Source organism: Cricetulus griseus, chromosome 3 (assembly GCF_003668045.3).
Source record: "Cricetulus griseus strain 17A/GY chromosome 3, alternate assembly CriGri-PICRH-1.0, whole genome shotgun sequence".
NCBI lineage: Eukaryota > Metazoa > Chordata > Mammalia > Rodentia > Cricetidae > Cricetulus > Cricetulus griseus.
In genome coordinates, this window is record NC_048596.1 from 199866549 (window position 1) to 199889607 (window position 23059).

At 45.9% G+C, this 23059-nt stretch overlaps 2 protein-coding genes across 3 annotated transcripts; one reads left to right on the top strand and one right to left on the bottom strand.

Annotated features, from left to right (window-relative positions):
- On the bottom strand, positions 1-8445 carry Chmp1a (charged multivesicular body protein 1A). The gene is made up of 7 exons (XM_027410616.2): positions 8244-8445; positions 5607-5626; positions 4548-4625; positions 3539-3685; positions 2867-2995; positions 2023-2210; positions 1-1561 (listed from the first exon to the last, which is right to left on the bottom strand). The coding sequence occupies exons 1-7, from the start codon at positions 8428-8430 to the stop codon at positions 1540-1542; spliced, it is 771 nt and encodes a 256-aa protein (XP_027266417.1). The 5' UTR covers positions 8431-8445; the 3' UTR covers positions 1-1539.
- On the top strand, positions 8419-21568 carry Spata33 (spermatogenesis associated 33). Of its 2 annotated transcripts, none has more exons than XM_027410617.2 (3): positions 8419-8559; positions 8646-8807; positions 21341-21568. In XM_027410617.2, the coding sequence occupies exons 1-3, from the start codon at positions 8523-8525 to the stop codon at positions 21550-21552; spliced, it is 411 nt and encodes a 136-aa protein (XP_027266418.1). In that variant the 5' UTR covers positions 8419-8522; the 3' UTR covers positions 21553-21568. The 2 variants fall into 2 exon arrangements, with proteins under 2 accessions (XP_027266418.1, XP_035298637.1); XM_035442746.1 differs by having other exon boundaries at positions 8646-8884; positions 21341-21473.
- The last annotated feature ends 1491 nt before the right edge of the window (positions 21569-23059 follow it).

The window sequence follows — 23059 nt, forward strand, 5'->3', positions numbered from 1 at the left end:
GAAACTCTCCAACAATCAATTTATTTACTTACAACAGCATTTTAAGTGCAGATATGCCCATTTTGATGAACCCTGCCCAGCACGCCCAACTCTATTAGTGTACCACAAATCCTGTACCCTCCAAGACCCAGGGAGCTCACAGGCTGTCCCCTGAGAGACTGTAGCTACTCTCAACACCTGTCATGTAGGTTGATTTCAAGGCGCCTGAGGGGGCCAGTTAGACTGTACCTTGGTCCCCACACCCAGGGCCAACAATTCCAGCCCTGACCCCCAACATCAACTTGTCATACGGAACACCGAGGGGCCCCAAAGTGCAGAACAGAAAGAAGCCAAACAGGGAGTCCAGGTAAAGTTTCCAAGTTTGCATGTAACCCTGTAGGCAGTACTGTACTGCTCAGCTTGTGAAGAAGGCTGGGACAAACACACCCCATCTGCTGTGTGCTTTCTACTTTGGCAAAAGAACAAAATCACCAGGAGTTTTAAGAACATGAGTAAACTTCAGGAGACAGAAAAATAAAACAGCAGCCTGTACACACAGCCTTGAGGCCACCCCAGTCAGCATCATCACCTGCCTCCTGCCAGCTTCCCCACTGCAAAGGGATGTAAAAGAGCTAATGGCAGCCAAAGGGGACTGTCCCAGGTTCCCTTTGTGAGCCACCCTGGCTTTCCCTTGGAGAAGGCAGAAGGGCAGCAGCCCATGTCTAAAATGACAGAAAAGTCAGGGGAACCTCATAGTCAAGAGCGAGAAGCTCTGAAAGGCCTGGAAGGCTGTTATCGCTGGAGGCCTGGGGCCATCAGGCAGACCGCTCAGCCCAAGCAGCCCGAAGACCTTCCAGAGGCAGCTGCTGAGGAAGGGTGAGGATCTCTAGGGAGGGAACACCTGGACTTGAGATTGGTGCCAGTTCTGTTCCTGTGAGCTGGGGAAGGGAGCTGAGGGACAGCAAGCCCAGGTAGACTCAGCCAGCTGACAGTGGTAGCCAAGAGCTCAACCCTGGGAAGATGGAGGAGAGTAACCATCTTGCAAAGGCCCTGGTCAGTGTTGGCACTGGACATTTCTGGTGCACAAAAGTCCACAGGAACCTACTCAGGGCTGTCACACAACAGAATTTCCTGTCTGCAGAGATGGGGGAAAGGCTTCCAAGAGCTGCCTGGCAAAGGAGTGGCTCTGACCCTCACTGGCCACGGCAAGCAGCAGGTGTGCGTTCGTTGTGATCTGAAGGCCCCAAAGCACTGGGCTGAAGTCCACACATCTTCTGGCCAAACCCTGTCTGTCAATTCACATAGGCAGAGGACAAAACAGAGCTTGCCATCTTCCAGCTGTGGCCCACAAGTCACATGAGTCACCAACACACTTGTGCAAATTCAATACCAGGACAGAGGCCCACTGCCCAACCTAAGGCTCAGTTCTAAGGCGCCCAGCCTGACAGGTTGGAGAAGAGCCAAGGCAGCTATGAGGGGTTGGAGAAAGTTGAGCGCAGAGTGAGGCAGAAGACTCCAGTACATCACAGAACAAGGGAGGCAGCACCTGCCCAGGGCATGCTAATTTCTCAGGGCAGCCAACCTGGAAACCAACAAAAAGGATTCGGTAAGAAAGGCAAAGGGCAGAGGTAGTTGAAATACTGTGTACAAGCACTAGACATGAGCCCAGAAGTGAGGACCCACTGAGACTTAGTTTTTCAAAGTTGTCCAGAGATAATGTGTGGAAAGATGCCAGAAATAGCCACATACTGTGACATTCTTAGGAAGGGCATGGAAGTCCCTTCTACCATGAGCTGTGTGTAGACAAGCCTGAGATCACACATCTGGCACCACTTGCTGGCTATAGGGACTTCAGCATTCTGATACAAGGGGGAACTGTCCAGGCCGACAGAGGTCTTCCCTCTGCCTTCCCAACAGTCCCATCAAGTCCAATGGGTCTTTGCATGGCTGGGTTCCAGCCCACAAAGTCCTTGGGGTCCCCAACCTGCCCTCAAGACAGGATACTAGAGCAAGTATTATGACATTCACTCAGGCAAGTCCTACCTCCGAGACAGCTGGTCCTCCTGGCTGCGCACAGAGCTTTCGCCCACGGCAGAAGCGCCCTCTGGAAGCTGACTGAGCTGGTCTAAGACCTCCAAGCCATTTTCCTCAGCAATCTGTACAATGAGGCTGTCTACCTGCTCCTGAGGTGTGGTCAGCGTGGTGGCAGAGCTCACAGAATCCTCCATTACCTGAGGAAAGGTTCATTCTGGGCAGTATGGCCATGGCACCATGAAGCATACCACAATTGTTTTGCTGTAGATATGTGTGGTGTAAACATGCATACGTACATGTGCTCATGTGAAGGTCAGAGACTAACATCAAGTGTCTTCTTGATACCACTTTCAAAAAGTCTCTCACTAAACCTAGTGTTTACCATTTCAGCCAGGTTGGCTGGTCAGCAAAGCCCTGGGGTTCATCTGTCTTTGGCCCCAGCACTAAAACCCCCACATACCCAGCTTTTACGTGGGTGTCAAGAACCCAAACTCATGTCCTCAGGCTTGCACTCAGGCAAAGCCTACCTGAAGAATCACTTCACCCACTGCGCCATCTCCCTAACTCGGACTGTGGGTCTTGCTTACTCTCCCACACTTTCTTTTCACTAGGAAAGTTTCTCCCTAAGGAAACTTTTCCTGGCTCCCTTGGCCCTTCCTGTCCCACATTCAGGCAGTCCCACCTCTGTGTCCACCTGGTTGAGGGACCTTTCTGTACATCTGTGTGCTTGTCTAGCATATGGGCTTCCCCAGAAAGGGCTGGTGTCCCATCCCCTTCCTTCTCCAAGTCCTTCCTGCCTAGCTCAGTCCAGCCACCCTGAGCACTGTCCAGCCATACTGCAATGGCCACCTACCGATGTGTGCACATCCAGGTTCTGCACCTGCTGCTCAAACCTATCCATCACTGCAGACACCTTCTGAAGATCCATGGCACTCAGCGCTTTGTCCAGAGCCTTGGTCACCTGTGCCATGTTCTTGGTCACCTGGGATAAAAAGGATTAGGGACAAGAGCAGAGTTAAAAATAGTCAAGAGCGCCGGGCGTTGGTGGCACATGCCTTTAATCCCAGCACTTAGGAGGCAGAGGCAGGCGGATCTCTGTGAGTTCGAGGCCAGCCTGGTCTCCAGAGTGACTGCCAGGATAGGCTCCAAAGCTACACAGAGAAACCCTGTCTCGAAAAAAAAAAAAAAAAAAAAAAAAAAAAAAAAAAAAAAAAGTCAAGAGCTGCCAACCAGAGACAAGTTGTCAGAACTCTGATGGGAACCCAGGGACTCAGCACAGTCATTTGAATGCAGTTGGTGACACAGTGGAGTTCTCTCCACTTTGAAGGGAAACTCCACTGTGAAACCAAAAGGTACATGTAACTTCCAGTCGATTGAGGATGATGCTATGGGATCCAGACTTTCCTGAGGCCTTCCTGTGTCCAGTACTCTTTGATGCTTTGGTTCCTTGCTGGTCCAAGCTTCCCTCTACTCACTATACCCTAAAACGTATGCTGGCCACATGGCACCATGGTCTCGCACTTACCCCCTTCATGGTCACAGCTGTTTGCACCTTGGAGGCTACTGCATCCACACGGGATGCCATCCGGAGCCAGTTTACACCTTCATTCTTCTTGCGGATGGCATTTTCAGCATACACACGGGCACATTCCACATTTTTCTGCTGAAGGGCCTAAGATACATAGGTAAATGTTGATGGAGAAATGTTTGCAGGCAAGTTTGTGTATCTCTCCAAGGTATGGTTTACCACTGGGAAGGGTAGGAGGCTTTCAGTTTTCCCCAGGTACAATCCTCAGACATGTGTGAGCTTTGTAAAAACACAGTGTCATTACCAATAGCCACAGCCTTGGAACTACTCTGCCTTGAAGCAACACTAAATAGGTGCACAAGATTGAGCTGAAGGACCACTGAGGCCAGTCATGCTACTTCCACCTTCTGCTCTGTCTATCTTTAGGCAGAGGATCCTTTCCTGCAAAAACCCCAGCAAGCTTCCACCTCTGCCCAGATCCTGATACTCTAGGCGGCAGCCCCATAAGAAAGTCAGTTGAAAATGATGACACTGGAGCAGGGACAGCTAGAAGGTCACTCCTTGCCAACTGACAATGTTGGAGGAATAAGGAAGGAGTGAAGGCCATGCAACTGTTCTGTTCTGGACACCACTGTGGGCAGGGAGGGAAGGAGGAGGACTACTGCCCTTCCCTCATGCTCGCCCGTCTCAGGTATAAAAGCAAATGCGTCAATACTCTGAAATCAATGAGGTTAAATCACAATGTAGGAAGTGTCTTGCACAAAAAGAAGACGTTACAGCAACACAGAGGGAAACAAAGCTGGGTGTGGTGGTTCCCACTGTAATCCCACCAACCGTGAGGCTCAAGTAGGGTCATCTCAAGTTTGAGGTTAGCCTGGGCCACACAATGAGTTCCAGGTCAACCTTGTCTGCAGTACTCAATCTCAAAAATAACATAAATGAAGTAAAATAAAATAAAGGGAATGGGGGGGGGGGAGGAAGAATTCAAACCAGAGACGTTACATACCTTCTTTACTTTGGCCTGCTCAGCCTTGGAGTCCTTCTCTGCCTTCTTCGCTAGTTTCTCTAGCTGCTTTGCTGTGAACTGAGTAGAAACCGTAAACACTCTTGAGACACACAGGTGGAGCCCACCCTCTAGAGGTACCTAGAGGCCCACCCTATTTCCTGTACCTCCTGCCTCTGCATATCCTTCACCCAACCCTGTGACAAGGCACAAAGCCTCAAAATATAAGTCCTGATACTACTGTGTGAAAACTGCAACAGCATCAGTTGCAATTCATCATTTCTGAGGCCCTGTGTGCAAGGCGGTTTCCTAAAATGCCCATCACCTCAAACAACACTCCAACCCATATCCTCCTCTAGAGTGGAAGGCCGACAAAGCAACTCTCACCAACTCTGCTCCTGCTTATGAAAGACTTAGAACTCACAGGAAAGACACACAATAGTACTCAAGCAGTGACCCTTGAGTGCTATCTGTAGAGAATCCTGCAGATACAGCTTCCTCACTTCTTTGCCCATGTGCCACCACCCGATAGCCTCAGTGTGACACAGACTATGTCACAGCCATGTTCAGCAGCTTGTAACCTCACTCCTGCCCAGACCCTTGGAGTCAGGGAGAAAGAAACAAGATCAAGTTAACTCCGATTGTTACTTGTAAGGCATTAAAAGTGGCAGAAACATGCCAAGCTTTGATAGGTACAAGTATCTCCCCAGGAGGAGGCACATTCCGTTGCCCATAAGATTCTCCAAGTGTGTTTACATTTCAGCCAGTGGTTTTAAATGCTCAATAAAACATCAAGGCATGTGCCTATAACCCCAGTTGTGTTTCTTAGAGATAATACACTCAGTCTTCACAGACAAGTCTGAGTGATCTATTTCTACTTAGCCAAAAACAAAGAATAAGCCTGTCTTTGGTCAGCAGTCTGAGCCCTGTGTGGCAGTCATTCAACTACGATAATTTGCCCATGACTTTGGGTGTCTGGGTTCCAAGCGCCACTGTAATTCTTGCCCTTATTTGCTAGTTGCCAGGACAGGACTGGGGAATGGTGGGTGGTTTTGCACAAACCTTCAACTGGAACAGGGTATCTGCAAAGAAAGAGGAAACAGCTTAAAAAATTTTTTTTTTTTTTAAATGTAACAAGTAGCACATCTATCAAGCAGGCAGATGCTAGGAGCTGGCCCACAGGAGACAGACATGGATGGGATTTGCCTGGGGCATTTGGGAGGCCCAACAATGGTGTTAGAAGATAGATCCACGTTAGACAAGGGATCCAAATCACAAAGACCCTTGCTAAACTTGTTAGTCAGGAACACAAGAATTGTACCAGTTGCTGGGGGGGAGGGTGGGTGGCACATGCCTTTAGTACCATCACTCGGGAGGCAGAGGCAGGCGGATCTCTGTGAGTCTGAGACCAGCCTGGTCTATAAGAGCTAGTTCCAGGACAGCCTCCAAAGCCATAGAGAAACCCTATCTCAAAAAAATAAAATAAATAAATAAATAAATAAATAAATAAAATAGAATGGTACCAGTCAATCTCAAAGGGTAAAGCATGCAGTTCTTGGCCATGGCCAGAATGGAGATGGTGGTTTACAATCCATTCAACTTTACAAAACACACATGGGATTCTTTGCCTTTAGTACTTAACTTAATCTTTAGTACTTAACAGTTTTTTAAATGCCTTTATTGGTTCTTTTTTTTTTAAAAAAAAAAAAAAAAAACCTTTATTTTATGTGCACTGGTGTGAAGGTGACAGGTCTCCTGGAACTGGAGTTACAGACAGTTGTGAACTGCCATGTGGCTGCTGGGACTTGAACTTGGGTCCTCTGGAAGGACAGCCAGTGATCTTAACCACTGAGCCATCTCTCCAGCCCCAAACGTTGGTTTTGCATATCCTTTCCTTTACCCTGCCAGAGGTGAGTAGATACAACTGGAAGATGGCAAGCCTTGGTTAAAAGAGTTTCCTACTCCATGGCAGACACCATTTCTAAGCCATAGCATCAGGCCCAGTGCACTGTCCCTACCTGTACTAAGCCAAGGAAGGAATTTAAATGTATTTTAAAAACAAATGATTGCTAACTAAACCTGCTATTCATTCACAAACTTGAGACAGGTAAACACAATTTCATGTTTATTTGTTTTTGATGTTTCCAGACAGGATTTCACCTGTTTTAAAAACTCCCTAGGTAGCTAAGGATGGGGACACTGTGACCTCCTGATCCTTCTCTCCCAACTGCTATGAGCTGGCATTGCAGCTGTGAGCCACACATCAGGCAACTGGCTCTGTCTTTAAAGCTGCAGAGTGCTGTGCTATTTGATTCCTGAAAAGGCTCACCCTACCAGTCCAGAATGAGGCACTGATGCTCTGCAAATGCAGAACAAGGCCCAGCAGAGGCCTGCTGAGGTACAGGGAACTCTGTGCGCCTACCCATCTACCACCACTCAGTGCAGGCACTAGTTATGGCCAGAGCTACCACAGCTGACTCCCAGGTGTGGCACAGTCATCTCACTAGCTTCAGGACACTGGCCGAATCTCTCCCTTCTCAACCTGCTTTTTCCTGTAGACTCTAGCGGGACTGGACTCTGAGAAATAAAAAGCTGGAGAAACCTGATGTGAGCTTCAGTAAAGTTCCCTCACACGAGCAGAGTAAACTGTGATACAAAAATTCTTTATTGTCGAGACACTGGGGTGCTACATCTGTCCAAGGAACGCAGGATAGGATTGTTATGTATTTCCTCCATGACAATGACACAGCTTTCTACATTTCTGAAAACAGTTTTTAAAAACTCCATTACAGCTGTGCATACCTTCAATCCCAGCACTGGGGAAGCAGAAATAGGCAAATATCTGAGTTCAAGGCCAGTCTGGTATATGTAGTAATTTCCAGGCAAGCCAAGGCTACAGAGGGAGACCCTGTCTCATACAAACGAAAACTCTATTACAGCAGCCCATAAGACCTGCACTGTCCACTCATGAGTTCTCTGAGAGTCTAGAGATCCGAACGCTGGCAGGCGGAAGTGAGTCCTATCACTAGGGGTGGCTCTCTCCCAATGTATTATAAGGGTAAGGGAGATAGAACATGTGGCTCTAAGGAGGGAACCCACACCCTATTACTTGGCACTTTAAGTCCTTTGTATCTGAATCATTCCTACTTCTCTGGGTGCTATTCAAGGGTGCAACTACCACCTTTTCTGGTGCCTTCTGACAACATCCCAGGGTCCCCAAGGAAGAAAAAAAACAAAACAGGGAGGGTGGCTAGAAGGGCCTGGATCTGAGGTCATCTGAACAGAATTCAGGGGCTCGGTGCTGGGTTTGGGGTCCATGCCTGGGGAGATCTGGGTAAGGAACAAGACCCTGGGGTAGGTTCTGGCTGGGGTCTGGAGTCAAGAACCGGGAGGTAGTTCCTGGTGGACTGTGGGATCGAAGCCCAGGAGAGGGTTTCAGCTAAGATGGAAAGGTTCAGGAACCGGGACCGGTTCTGGTCGGTACGTGTGGTGCAGGCACGAGGGCCGGTCCTAGCCGGTGTCTGGAGCTGAGCTAAGAGGCGGGTCCTGGTCGGGATGAAGGGTCGAGACAAGTGGGTTCAAGGCCCAGGGGCGGGGTCTGGGCCTCAGACCCGGGACAGGTCCGGCTGGGTTAAGGGGCTGAGGCCAGAGTGTCCGCAGATTCCCGCTCCGAACCCAAAGTAGGTGACGGCCCCTTACCGTCCATGGCCAATCGAGTAGTGCACCCCTCGGGGCGGCGAAGGGGACGAGATCTTACGGACCAGCTGTGCCCGGGAGGACTTCCGGGGTCGCTAATGTTTCCGGTCGCGCGGCTTACTCTCGCGAGAAGGCGGAGCTGGGCCTTGGGTGGGGCTTCGGTACGTCTCGCGCGGCACGCGGTTGCCATGGCAATGAGCTCCCAAAGCGGGGTGTTGGTTTTGTGAGTCGCTAGGGTTACTGGGCCCCCAAGGCCGCCCGGCTGGAGCGGCAGGGTCACCTATGGGCCTGTCCAGAAGCAAACCCAGAGAGAAGAAAGGTAAAGGGCTCCGCCTGGTGGCGAGGCCCGCCCTCCGAGCAAGCATCCTTGGGTTGTAGGTCTAACTGATTATCCGTGTGTTTCAGTTGAGGAGCCAAAGAAGAGCCCTACCAATTTTGTTGCAAAGTCTAAGGACAAAGTAATGGAGACCAAGCAGCCTGACAAGGAAGCCTTGAATCAGCCTGCCGAAAACCTGCTATTCGGGGCAGGGATAGCCAAGCACTCAAAGCCTTCCTCTTCCTCTGAAGGTAGGAGACCCGAGGAGACCTGCCACGTCAAGGCATCTGGGATGGGGCCCATTCCTAAGACTCTAATGACACAGGAGGTAAATATGCAGGATTCTTGGTGCAGTGAGATAAACAAGAGTACAGGTAGGCTTGTTAGCTTGAGTCCATTCTAGGTTATAGCAGGGATTTCAAGGGCATCCTGTATATACGGAGACCGTTTCAGAAGGAAAAAAAAATTAAGAAGAAACTTATTGAGTGATTCATACATTGTCCCCCAGGAGGGTTGGGTGACCTCTGGTTCCACGGTGATTCCTTCGACATGTTACAGCTTGGAACAGAACGTTGGGTGATTGTCCAGGCTGGAGTGTGACTCCTGAGGAGGGTTTGGTCTTCAGCAGCCTGGCACAAAGGTGGGAGGGCTTCCGAGGAAGAAAGGATCATGGATGGGACAAAAGTGTTTCTTCTCATACAAACCCAAGCATATCATTTGGCAGATACCAGGAAGTGACAGTTTGCTGCCAATTTCACTTTTCCATGAGGCAGGCAGTTTGGTGTGTTTATTCATTTTAGACCAGCCCAATTTGGCCACACCTTCAGTGTGGAATTGTTGGAGATGAGACCACAAAACCAGGACAAAGCCCAAATACAGATCTTCCATCATTATATCATCCAGATTGTTGGAGAGAGAATTAAGTATTTAAGACAAGAACGGTATTAGGAGCTGTGTGCATCGGAAAGGTCTTTTTGCTTCCAGAAGGGAGGCCAGTATGACAGACAGAACCCCGAGGGGACCTACCTCATGCTCATTGCTGTAATCTGGGAACCAGAGAAGCAGCCGAAGTAGACATTCAGAAAGATGAGGTAGAAAGTGTAGAGCCTACACTCTGATGAGATGCAGGGGAAGATAGGGCTGGGTAATGTGTCAGATGAGAGAGGACTCACCTGGCATGGGCAGGAGCAGTGCTTGGCGGCTCAGACTGAGGCCCCGTGGGACCTACAAATGCTACACAGAGGGGGTGGGGGGCAGTTTGAAATTCAGGTGCTGGGATTCAAAGAGGTCTGGTCTTGAAACTTAGGAACCCCTTCATTTGAGGAAAGAAGGGTTACAGCAAAGGGGTATGTTTAGGGTGGAGGTTTATATGATATTTGTCCCTCAGGGTGCTTTTAGCTAAGTACAGAAAGGTCAACTAAACAAGATTTTTATAACTAAGTGGTTTGATGTCTGACCAAAGAAGGGTCAGAGACGGCATCTACCGTGTTTACTCAGCAGCATGGCATCAAGGACTCTTCATGTTCCATGGTGCCACCTTCAGTGTCAGGAATGTCTTCCTTCACAGTGTCAAGGTATCTGGAAGGCTGCAGGTATCACAGACACACAAGATTTCACTGATTCTTAAGAGATTTTGGACCTTGCTTTGCTATTGGCAAGGAAATTTTTCTGAGGTAGGCTTTACCAGCCCAGCCTCTCTAAGATGGGTTCATCTCTACAAATTATGAAATGCCAGAGGAGTATTAAGGTATCAGAATAGACAAGACCTTTGCCAGCAAGGAACTACCCATTTGAAAGCCACCAATGACACCTGTCACATAATCGTCACTTCTGAAGGAAAAGCAGGTGGACATGAAGAGAAACCCCAGTGAGGACGGTGTCAAGAAAAGATGATGGAGCAAGTTCAGCAGTAACGAGGAAGAAGCCACTCACACATGCAACCCTGGAGGGACCTCAAAACCTGATGTCAGATATAAACGTCCATATACATTATGACTTCTTTATATGAAATGCCTTGAACTCACCACAGCCTTTTTGCTTCAGCTCCCCAAGTCCTGGGATTATAGGCATGAGATGTCATGTCCATTTGGAAATGATCGTAAAACTTCGAACAGGTTTGGCATGGGGTTGTAGTGCCAGCTACTCAGGAGAGTGAGGCAGGAGGATCATGGAAGCCCAACTTGGGTAATATAGTGAAACCTTGTGTTTTCAGATGGGGAAGGACTAAGGACATAGTTCAGTTGGTAGAGTGTCTACCATGCACAAAGCACAAAGGCCTGGTTTTCTTCACCAGCACTATATAAAAGCAGGTGCAGGAGCAGATGCATCTTAGCAAGAGGCAGAGGCCCGAGTTCAAGGGAATCTGTCATTATATGGAATGTTCCAGTCCAGCCTGAGCTATATGATACCTTGGGGCTGGAGAGTTGGCTCAGCAGTTAAGAACACTTGCTGGTCTTGCCAGAGGACTTGGGTTCAGTTCCCAACACCCATTTGTAACTCCAATTTCAGGGGAGCTAATGCCTTCTGACCTCTGTGAACACCAGACAAGCACGTGGTACACATACATACATGCAAGCAAAACACAAAACAAAGCAAAACTGACTCATGATTGCCCAACTGTGAGGCTCCGAGGCTCCGAGGCTCCGAGGCTCTGGGGTGGACCACAGTTAGTCATCCTGGTGTCTGTGCCCTGCTAGCCCTGGAGTGGACCTTTGAGTGAACATGTAATTATAAGGTCTGGCCTTTGAGTATTCACAGCCTGTTGCTGCCAGCAGCACTTGCAGGCCAGATAAGTCTTCAGAGGGCAAAGCCCAGAATCCATCCACTGTACCACCACCCGAGGCTCCAAGTGGTAACTGTTTAGGTAAGCCTGTCCTGAGTTCCTGACCCACAACAGTGAGAAAGTGGTTGGTTTGAGCTGCTGAGTTTTGGAGTTAGTTGTTATACAGCAGTAATAGTCAGATTGAAGGGTAAATGGTGGAGTCTAGAAGTTTGACTCTCAGTTATAGAGTACTCCTGTAGTCCCAGAACTCAGAAGGCTGAGGCAGGAGGGTCATACATTCCAAGAGCTTGAGCTACATACTAAGACCCTGTGAAAAGAAAAAAAGGGCATTGTGGCAGCTGGTAGTCCGGGTGTGTGATGTTATACATAATCTGTACGTTTAAGGTATTTTTACATAGAAAATTCCACAAATATACACAAAGAGATTAGCACACCACAAATTTACAACCAGCCTGTTCTAGAATGTTGAAAGTTCTATGCCCTCAAATGACACAATTTCTTCAGGGAAAAAAACTAAAAGGAGTTGGAGAAATGACATACTGTTCTTCCAGAAGATGTAAGTTCATTTCTGAGCACCCATATTGGGTGACTCACAACTGTCTTTAATTTAAGTTCCAAGAGATGAAAGCCCTCTCTGGCTCCTATGGGCACTGCATTCATGCACAAATCCATAATCTAACATACACATATACTTTAAATTTTAAAAAGAAAAGGAGGGAATTGTTATAAGTAGCTTGTGAACTAAAGGCAATGTATAGATCTGAGGTGGGCCATCTTAAGAGTCCATTTGGATAATATATAAAATAATAACAATAAAAATAATTGATTCTGAACTGGAGTGTAGCTCAGTGACAGAGCAGTGTGGCCTAGCATGCTGAAGGCCCCAGGTTCCATCTCCAGTACCATTAAAAAACAAAACCAAAATATGGTGAGTAAAAAGTGGCAACCCCAAAAGTTTCACATTCTGTATGACTCCCTTAGGGGTAAAAGGACAAGGGGAAGGCAGGTGTGACCCAAAGGGGCATCAGGAAGGGGTCCCTGGTGGAAGAGTCCTATGTCCTATCAGAGGGAGCTGCTGTGTGTGATAGACAGGTGTATGTCTACACTCACTAGACCAATGTCAATTTCTGGTGTTGATACTGCACTAATGTAAGATGCGACCACTGGAGACAATGGGTAAAGGGAACATGGGACCACTTCTTGCTACTTTTACAACTGTCTGAATTTATGAGTATCTAAAAAATAAAAAAATTAAAAATACAAAAGTTATAATTTTAATTATTATAGTCCAGTATAAGAAAAGCATACCAATTATAAAAAGTAGCTAGAATAAATGGAGTGTGTGTGTGTGGGAAGTATACACTAACACTAACACTAAACAAGCAGCAGAGAAGGATGGGGTTATCTAAGTTACCCCAGGAGAAATAACACTTTAAAGGAGATGTGAGTGCAACCCTCTTGCTATATACAGATTATTTCCACAAGAGTAAGAGTGAATATCAAATGTGGGGCTTGGAGGAAGCTGAGAAATGGCTCCGCAGTTTAGAGCACCGGCTGCTCTTCCGGAAGACCAGAACCCAATTCACAGCACCCACATGGCAGCTCACAACTGTCTGTAACTCCAGTTCCAGGGGATCCCTGGCCCTTTTCTGGCTTCTGCAGGCACGGCACCCAGGCAAAATAACCACACACATAAAATGTTTTATAATGTTTTAGGAGGCAAGAGGCAGGTGGATCATTGTGGGTTTGAAGCTAGGCTGGTGTAAATAGTGAGTTCCAGGCCAGCTACACAGTGAGAACTTGTATTGGAAAAGAACAACCAAAGAAAAGTAGAAGTTTTGTATGTAGCTCAGATGGTACATTGCTTGACCTGGGTTCCATCACCAGTGCTGCACAAACCATTCCTGGTGCTGCATGCTTGTAATCCCCGCACTTGGGCCGTAGAAGTAGGAGGATCTTAAGTTCAACTAATTGACTTTTATTTCTCAATGAGGAGCATCTTTCCAAGCCTTGAATGAAAGAAAAGCATCACCAAGTGATATCGAAGAATATGTCCACACTTTAAAAGCATCCATTCAACATAGACATGGTGATACAACACTGGTAATCTCAGCAATTAGGAGGCAGAGGCAGGAGAAATCTCTTTGAATTCCAGGCCAGCTGTTACTATAGAGACCCTGTCTCAAACAAAACAAAATTCACACACACAAACACACACATACCACAAAAACCTCTTCAAACACTATCAACATTATAAACACTTTAAAACTCAAACAATGAAAACTCATTTGCAGCCAGGTTTGTTGGCTCTTGCCTGTAATGCCGACAGTCAAGAGGCTGACACAGACAGATCTCAAACTTGACATAAGCCCAGGCCACATAATGAGAAATTGTTTCAAAAGAAGTTAAAAGCACACTTGGTAGACAGAGGCAGGCAGATCTCTGTGAACTTGAGGCCAGCCTGGTCTACAAAGCTACAGAGAGAAACCCTGTCTCAAAAAATTTTTTAAAAAGTTAAAAGCTGGGGCTGGAGAGATGGCTCAGAGATTAAGAGCACTGGCTGCTCTTCCAAAGGTCCTGAGTTCAATTCCCAGCAACCACATGGTGGCTCACAACCATCTACAATGAGATCTAGTGCCCTCTTCTGGTGTGCAGATATATATGGAAGCAGAATGTTGTATACACAATAAATAAATAAATAAAAGTTAAAAGCACCAGGCAGTGATGAGCTACAGGGACAGGACAGGACAGTCATAATTGCACAGAGAAACTCTGTCTTAAAAATAAATAATAAAAGTTAAAGCAACATATATGAGAGGCCAAAATAATATCTCAAACATCAGATCAGGTATGATTAGGCATGATCAGGTACTCTGAGACACTGTACCTATCTGACTTTCTTCTTTTTGTTTTTCAAGACAGGGTTTCTCTATAGCTCTGGCTGTCCTAGAACTTGCTCTGTAGACTAGGCTGGTCTTGAGTTCAGAGATCCACCTGCCTCTGCCTCCCAATCCTGCTGGGATTAAAGTTATGCATCACCTCAACAGGCTGGAAGTACCCATCTTTCTTGAAGACATTCTGACAGTGTGGTTCAATCTCCAAATCCCTGTCCTTTGTTGAACAATGCTGTGTGATCGCTCCTTGAATAGGGTGGAACTTGCCCAAAGGAAGAGGTGCCATTGCTGTGGCTAAGTTTTTGACCTTAACAATTAGAATAGCAATTATCTGGGTATACACAACCTAATTACAGAAGCCTTTACAAGTTCCAGATGGTGCTAGGTGTGGCCACCTGAGCTCAATCCCTTGGCCCCACATAGGGGAAAAAGAGAAACTGCAACTGAAAGTTGTTCTCTGACCTCTACACCTACAGCATAGCATGTGTGCCCCCCATACACACACTTGCACACAAAACAAAAATATTATTTAAAATGTTTCTAGAAAGTCACAGGCAAGCTGGGTGTGATACTGCACACCTGTAATTCCAGAATTCTAGATGCTAAGGTAGGAATATCCCCATGATTTTGAAGTCAGATAAAGAGGCCTAGCAGAAACCTATCTCAAAACACGCCCCCGCCCCCATCACAGGCAGAGGTTGCAGGCCTCTGGACTTGCAACCCTTGACCATACAATGAGGGGAAATGAGGACTTCAGTGCATGAGCAACAAAGAAACCCTGACCCTAATCCAAATGGTACACAAGAATGTAGACTCAGGCCCTGATCAGAATCCTAGCCTGAATTCCTGGGGCATCAAGACTGGAGGACTAAGTATAGGCACTGATAAAAGCCACCAACCAGCACCAAAGAGATAGAGTAAGGACATACAAGCATGGTGGTACATGCCTGTAATCCCAAAAGGTAAAGGCAGGAAGATTGTTCAAGGCCAAGTTCTAGATACACGTTCTAGGAAAGTTATTGCTACATAATAAGACTCTCTTTTTTTTAAAAGGATTTATTATGTACACAGTGTGCTGGCTGCATGTATATCTACATACCAGAAGATGGCACCAGATCTCATTATAGATGGTTTTTAAGCCACCATGTGGTTGCTGGGAATTGAACTCAGAACCTCAGGAAGAGCAGTCTGTGCTCTTAACCTCTGAGCCATCTCTCCAGCCCAGTAAGACTCTCTTTCAAAAAATTAAATTGTGCAGGTACTGTAAAGGAAGAACCTTAAATCAGGTGTTATGTCTATATTCTCAGCATTGAGGGGCACAGGCAAGAGAATCTTAAGTTCTAGATAGCCTGGGCTACATGGTTAAGACCTTGTCTCCAAAACTAGATAGAATAGATAATCCTAGTGGTTAGGATGTAGCTCAATGGTAGTTCATAGCCTAGCACACGCAAAGCCATGGGTTCCAATCCCAACATGGCAACAAAACAAAACAAGAAAATGAAACATCACCACCAAACAGAAAAAAAAAAAAAAGGAACCTAAACATAATGCTTGATGCCCTGTCCCCCTCTTCCAGCCCTCTCTCTGACAGGGTCTCATTATGTAGCTTTGGCTACATAATGAGATTTTGGCAATCTGCTTGCCTCTGTCTCCTGAGTGCTGAGATTAAAGATAGGCATGCCATCACACCCAGCACGTTTCTAAATCAGCAGTTCTCAACCTGTGGGTTTTGACTCCTTTGTGGGTCAAATACCAGCTATCTGCATATTAGATATTTACATTGTGATTCATAACAGTAGCCAAATTACAGTTAAGTAGCAATGAAATAATTTTATGGTTGGGGGTCACCACCACATGAGGAACTGTAGTAAAGGGTCCCAGCATTGGGAAGGTTGAGTTCTAGATACAGCATTGGGAAGGTTGAGAAGCACTGTTCCAAATGAAAAAACTAGAGCTGGCATGATAGCAGGTTAAGGTACTGCCAAGACTGAGGACCCGAATTGTACCCCAGTGACCTGAATGGTAGAAGGGAAGAACCAACTATCCCAAGCTGTCTTCTGACTTCCACACCTGTACACACACACAATGTAAATCAATGTAAAAATTAAGACCACGTGAATGAAGAAACTGAAAACTAAGGGCTAACAAGATGGCTCAAGGGGAAAGGTACTTTCGAATAGGTCTGATGGCCTGAATTTGATCCCCAGATCCCACAATATGGCAGCAAAGTCCTGACATGTCTTGGCACATACCTACATTCAAAAACACACCCAAACAATTTAAAGAGAAAAAAGTCAGAGAGATGGTTCAACTGTTAAGAGTGCATACTGCTCTTGCAGAGGACCTGAATTTGGTTCCCAGCACCCATATTGAGTAGCTCACAGCTGCCTGTAACTCTAACTCTGGAGATCCAATGCCCTGTTCTTCTGGCCTTTGCTGTCACCTGCACTCTCGTACACACACACACACACACACACACACACACACACACACACACACACACACACACGATTTTTTAAAAGCTTTTTAAAAAGAAACTAGAGGCTGGAGAGATGGCTCAGTGTTAAGAGCACACTAGATGCTTGTCCAAATAGATTATCTGAGTTTGAATTTCCTACATGGTGGGAGTCACATGGTGGAACCCCCATAGTAGATCACAACTATTTGTCACTCCAGTTCCTGAAGGTCTGATGCTCTCTTCTGACTTCCACAGGCACCAGGCAGCACATAGCATACACAGTCACAAATGCAGGCAAAACATTCATGTGCATAAAACTAAAGAGCCAAGAATGGAAACTCAGACCCATAATCCCAGCACTGGAGAGGCTAAGGCAGAAAAATTGTGGATTCCAGGTCAGCTCCAGATACACAGTAAGACCAGAAAACTTTCAAGAAAGAAAAGTGCCACAAAACAAAAAGCATTAAATTAAAATGGGTAAAATAATTTATAAGTTAACAGAGTACAATTTTCTTAGCTTGTAGTCTTGTTTTCTGAAACAATATTAGAGCCCAATGTATCCCAGGATAGCCTCAAATTTTCTATAAAAAACTGGGCAGTTGCCCCGCAGTGGTGCTGCATGCCTTTAATCCCAGCACGGGAGGCAGAGACTGGTGGATCTCGGTGAGTTCAAATCCAGCGTGGTCTACAGAGCGAGTGACAGGAGAAGCTCCAAAGCTACACAGAGAAACCCTGTCTGGAAAAACAAAACAAAACAAAACAAAAAACAAACAAACAAAAAAAACTGGGCAGTGGTGGCTCGCTTTTAACCCCAGCACTCAGAGGCAGGTAGATCTCTGAGTTCAAGGCCAGCTTGGTCTACAAAGCAAGTTACAGGACAGCCAAGACTACACAGAGAAAACCCTGTCTCAAAAAACAATCAGAAAACAAAAACAAAGAAACTTTCCTATAATACAAAGATGACCTTGAACTTTTGCTGTTCCTGTCTACACTTCCTTAGCTACCCACACACAGCTTTATTTATAGTCTTCTGGCAGAAACATAAATTGGTATTTTTTGGTTCTGGAGACTGACACCAGGACCTTAAGCATGGTAAGCATGCAGTCTACCAAGGAGTTACATCCCAGCTCCAATATGATGGGTTTATGCTTGAGGAAGTGTCTCTTAGGCAACTTAGGCTGGCTTTGTAATAAAAAATGCTGAGATTACAGGCATGTGTGTGCTACCCTTCTCCCAGTTAATTTGATAATATTTACCATGGTTTAAAAAAATACAATTTGATCATAAAGTTCTAGTTCTAGTAATCTGTCCAGGAAAGCTGTGATGGTTAATACTGTCAACTTGCAGAATCTAGACTAGTGGTTCTCATATGGGTCATAACCCCTTGGGGGAGAGTCACATATAAGATATAATGCATACCAGATATTTGCATTACAATTCATAGCAGTAGCAGAATTACAGTTATGAAATAATTTTGTGATTGGAGTCACCACAGATGAAGAAAGGTATTTAAGGGTCATAGCATCAGGAAGGTTGAGAATCGCCGCTCTAGAGTCGCCTAGGAGACAAATTTTTGGACATGTCTGAGAAGGTTAACTAAGACTCACTATGCATGTGGGTGCCAGTTCTTCATGCATGACTGCCTCATGCTTTGGTGGCTGTACCTTTCAGACATGATGGACTGTATCCCTTCTTAAACTAGGAGACAAAATACACTCCACCCTTAAGTTGTTGTCAGGCATTGGTAATAGCAAATGAGAAAGAAGTAACACACAGCTGGGTGGTGGTGGTGCACGCCTTTAATCCCAGCACTCAGGAGGCAGAGGCAGGCCAATTTTTTGAGTTCAAGACCAGCCTGGTCTACAAGAGCAAGAGCAAGTTCCAGGACAGCCTCCAAAGCCACAGAGAAACCCTGTCTCAAAAAAAAAAAAAAAAAAACAATAAAAGGACTGGAGAGATGGCTCAGTGGCTAAGAGTACTGCCTGTGCTTCCAAAGGTCCTGAGTTCAATTCCCAGCAAACACATGGTGGCTCACAACCATCTGTAATGAAATCTGGTGCCCTCTTCTGGCCTGCAGACATACATGCAGGAAGAACACTGTGTACATAATAAATAAATCTTTAGAAAAAGAAAAAAAGCCTCCCCCCCCAAAAAAAAAGAAGAAAAAGTAACTCACACACACACAAGAGGGGGGAAGAAGAGAGAGAGAAACAAAAAATTAGAAATTAGAAATAATCTGTGTCAAACAAATGGAGTTGATCACACAAAGGATGGGAACCCCAGATAGGCATAGGGATAGGGTACAGAGCTGTGTGTGGATAGTCCAGAAGGCAGGTGGAAGAACAGCCTGTGTTCATGCATGGGTGGTGCAGGGATGTAAGGTATCTGGAGGCACAAGAATCAAGCATGTGCAGCGTTTAAGCCTACATCTATTGTTTTTGTTTTATTCATTTATTTCCTGAATTTTTTATAGAAAATATATTTCTAATACAATATATTTCCCCTCCCTTAACTCCTCCCAAATCCTCCCCACTTCCCCCACCTACCAAAATCTACACCTTTTCTCACTACGATACAAATAGGCATCTAAAAAAATAACAAGATAGAGCTGAGCGGTGGTGGCACACACCTTTAGTCCCAGCATTTGGGAGGCAGAGGCAGGCGGATCTCAGTGAGTTCGAGACCAGCCTGGTCTACAAGAGCTAGTTCCAGGACAGCCTCCAAAGCCACAGAGAAACCCTGTCTCGAAAAACAAAAAACAAAAAGCAAAAAAGAAAGAACAAACAAACCATAATAGGACAAAGGAAACAGAAGAAAAAGAGCCAAAGAAAAGTTCAATAAACATCCATAAACACAGAGACACACATTTCATAAAAACACAAAACTGGAAACCATAATATACACACAAAGGAATTATAAGGTTTTTGTTGTTGTTTGTCTTTTTTTTTTTAATGCCCCGATAAAGCATTATGGGACAGAGAACCTCCAAAAATGCCACTGGCTTCATTTTTTTGTTGGCCACCCACTCCTGGACATGGGGGACCTGGCCTTATGAATGTATATTTGTATATATTCAGTGAGACTCCATTGGAGAAGACTAGTTTCCCATTTGCAAACAGTTATCAATTGGAGATGGCTTCTGGGTTAAGGATGTGGCTTGTGTCCACTTCCCTTCTCTGCACTGGGACCCCAGCAGGCTCAGACCTGTGCTGGCCCCATGCATGCTGCCACAGTCTCTGTGAATTCATCTGTTTATTGGTCGTGCTGTGTTTAGAAGGCCTTGTTTCCTTGGTCTTCTCCATTCTCTCTGGCCCTTAGGATCTTTTTGCTTCCTTTTCTGTTAGGTTCTATGAGTCCTGAGGAGAAGGAATTGATGGAGACATTCTATTTAGGACTGAGCGTAACAATGTCTCTCATTCTCTGCACACTGTCCAGCTGTGGTTCTCTATGTTTATTCCCATCTATTACAGGAGGAAGCTTCTCCAATGATGACTGAGCAAGACACTGATCAATGAGTGTAGATGAACGGTAGTATCTGGCTCTACACTATAACCCCTAGATTCCTGGCCAATCTAGCCTAATGTTCTTGGCCACATGAGCAGGGTCAGTGATCAGTTACATCTCATGGAGTGGGCCTTAAATCCAATCAGATATTGGTTGGTTAGTCCATCAAGCTTTGTGCCACTGTTGCACGAGCTCATCTTGCATGCAAGTCCCCATTGTTGATGGAGAAGTCTGTATCTGTATGAGTGTTTACCTTTCTCCTTTACAGTATGCAGAGTACCATCCAGCACCATGAATAGGTTAATAGAGGTGAAGGCTCCAGGTAGGCACCAGCTTGGCTTCTCCATGTTTAATGACATTGATCGATTGATGCAGGGCATTCCTGGCTGTCCTGGAACTCTCTGTGTAGACAGGGTGTCCTTGAACTCACAGATATCCCCCTGCCTCTGCCTCCCAAGGGCTGGGATTAAAGGCATATGCTACCCAACACAGCCATTTTTATTTATATGATTTTGTGTGGTGAGAATTGAGGATTAAATCTAGGGCTTTATGTGTGGTAGATATGCATTGTACCAGTGAATATTTTGATTTCACTATGTATCCCTGGATGGCCTGGAACTCTCTATGTAAACCAAGATGGTCTTGAACTGACAGAGATCTGCCTGCTTCCGCCTCCTCTAGTTCTTGGAATAAAAGTGAACACCACCATGCCTGACTCAACATTTATTTGTTTATTCCTTTGTTTAACCCTGTATCGAATAAAATAAAATAAAATAAAATAAAAAACCTGACTGTTAAGTTCAAGAACAGAGTGACCTCAGTGTTGGTGGGATCCTAGTTTGTCTGTATTAAAGACTCAAAAGAATATAGCTGTCCTGTACTTGTCACCCCGAGGCTGTCCTGCACCTGATGAAATGTAGTCTCCTCTGTTCCTCCCTTGCATGAGTATACCGAGTACTCAGAGTGGCCCCTCTGAACTTTGCATTTGTTTGAGTGTTGGAAACAAATCATCAAGCACAGTTTTGTTTTGTTTTTCCTGCTGGCATGAATCTGTTTCCTTTACTGGGAGCTAAGACAGGCCTTGTCTTCATTGTGGAAGAAGTTTCTACACACCCACTAAATGGATGGATGTTTTCTTCCCTCTAGACAAACCTGATACTAAACAAAAGTCGATCAAGAAGAAAAGTGTCACTCCGCAGATCATCATCACTCGAGCCTCAAATGAGACGCTAATCAGCTATGGCATCCCTGAAGGTGAAGAACAGAGAACCATTCGCGAGCAGGCTGACTGGGGCCCCTACTTCCGACACAGGAGCCCCAGCACAATAGCAGCCTATGACGTTCACAACACAGAATAAACGAGAGCTCCCGGTAGCTGTGATTGTTTACTGTGATCTGAATGTCAGCTAAGCTGACACAAGGACCACCCTTCCCTGTGCTGGCACTGAATGCCCTTCTCCAGTCTTTAAAGTTCTGTCTCAGTGCAGTGACTTTCTTAGTTTTCCTGAAGTCAGTGGCAGTTTGATGGGGAGAGGGTGGCTGACTCAGAGAGTAAATCTAGAGGCCCTGAAGGCCTGAGTAGTGTGTGTGTTGGGAATGGGCAGCTGTGAGTGGCAGATATCAGGCGGAAGCTCACACTGTTCCTCAGGTGGGCATTTGAAATCGGTTCTGCTCAGTTGCTCCTGAAGGTGTGTGGTGGAAGCACTTGGAAGTTAGTAAATGACAGGCCCTCAAGTCTGGGGAAAAGGACAGTCTGTGAACTAACTGTTAAATCCAAGAGCAGAGAGGCCTCAAGGCTGGTGGGACACGAGCTTGTATGAACATATATTGTAAGGTCTGCAAGTATATACTAGATAATATAGTACATAACTTATATACTAGCTAGCCTCATGTATATATTAGAAACTGTTGGTATGTGGAATAGGCAACAGGTCCCCTCACCCTAGTACAGAGAAGGTTGTGTTTGTGATCCTGGTGGGCATACCACTGTCTCTGGTTTTGTTAACCCACATAGGCCATCCAATATGGCAATTAATGAAGACAATACACCGTTCCTAGACCACATGTGAGGAATTAGGCTGGGAAGGGCATTCTCTCAAGACACAACCTGACCTGGTTTACTAGTGTGTGGGAGTCGGGTGAAAAGATGTCTTATGGCAGCATTCCTAGTAGCCCTTCTCTATAAAGACCCTTCATCCATGGGCCAGAAAGACAAGACAGCATTCATAGGTTATTGCCAAAGTCCTAAGTGCCCTGCTGCCCTCCTCAGCTCAAGGACACACTATATTCTTTTGAGTCTTTAATACAGACAGCCAAGTGACTTTGAAGAATGGTGTGTGTGTGTGTGTGTGTGGTCCTGAGGAGTGCTGGGTAGGTGCTCTACCAGTGAGCTGGCACTCCGGCATGACTGCTTTTTGAGACAGGGATAAGGTCTCACATCTAATCCAATCTGGACTGGAACTCACTATGTAGCCCAGGTCAGCATTAAACACACATCAATCCTTCTGCCTCAGCCTCCTGACTGCTGGGATTACAGGTGTGTGACAACATGCTTGGAGAAAAGCAATTTTCAAAGTAAAAAAAAAAAAAATGTAAAAGGACAAACACTGTGGCAGAAATCTTACTTAAAAAAATATTTTAGAGACTTGTTACTGAAAGCCTTCTTTTGTTTTGAGGTAGCCAGGCTATGCAAACGTGTTCTAGCTTGGAATTCAAAATCTTCTGGCCTCAGCCTCCAGGGTGCTCTGATTACAGGGATTATAGGCATAAGCCACTAGTCCAAACACCAACTACAGCACTGACCTAAGTATAGTGCCCACATGGGCCTGGGCTCTGGGTACTGAGAAGTAGGAACATTCACTTTCC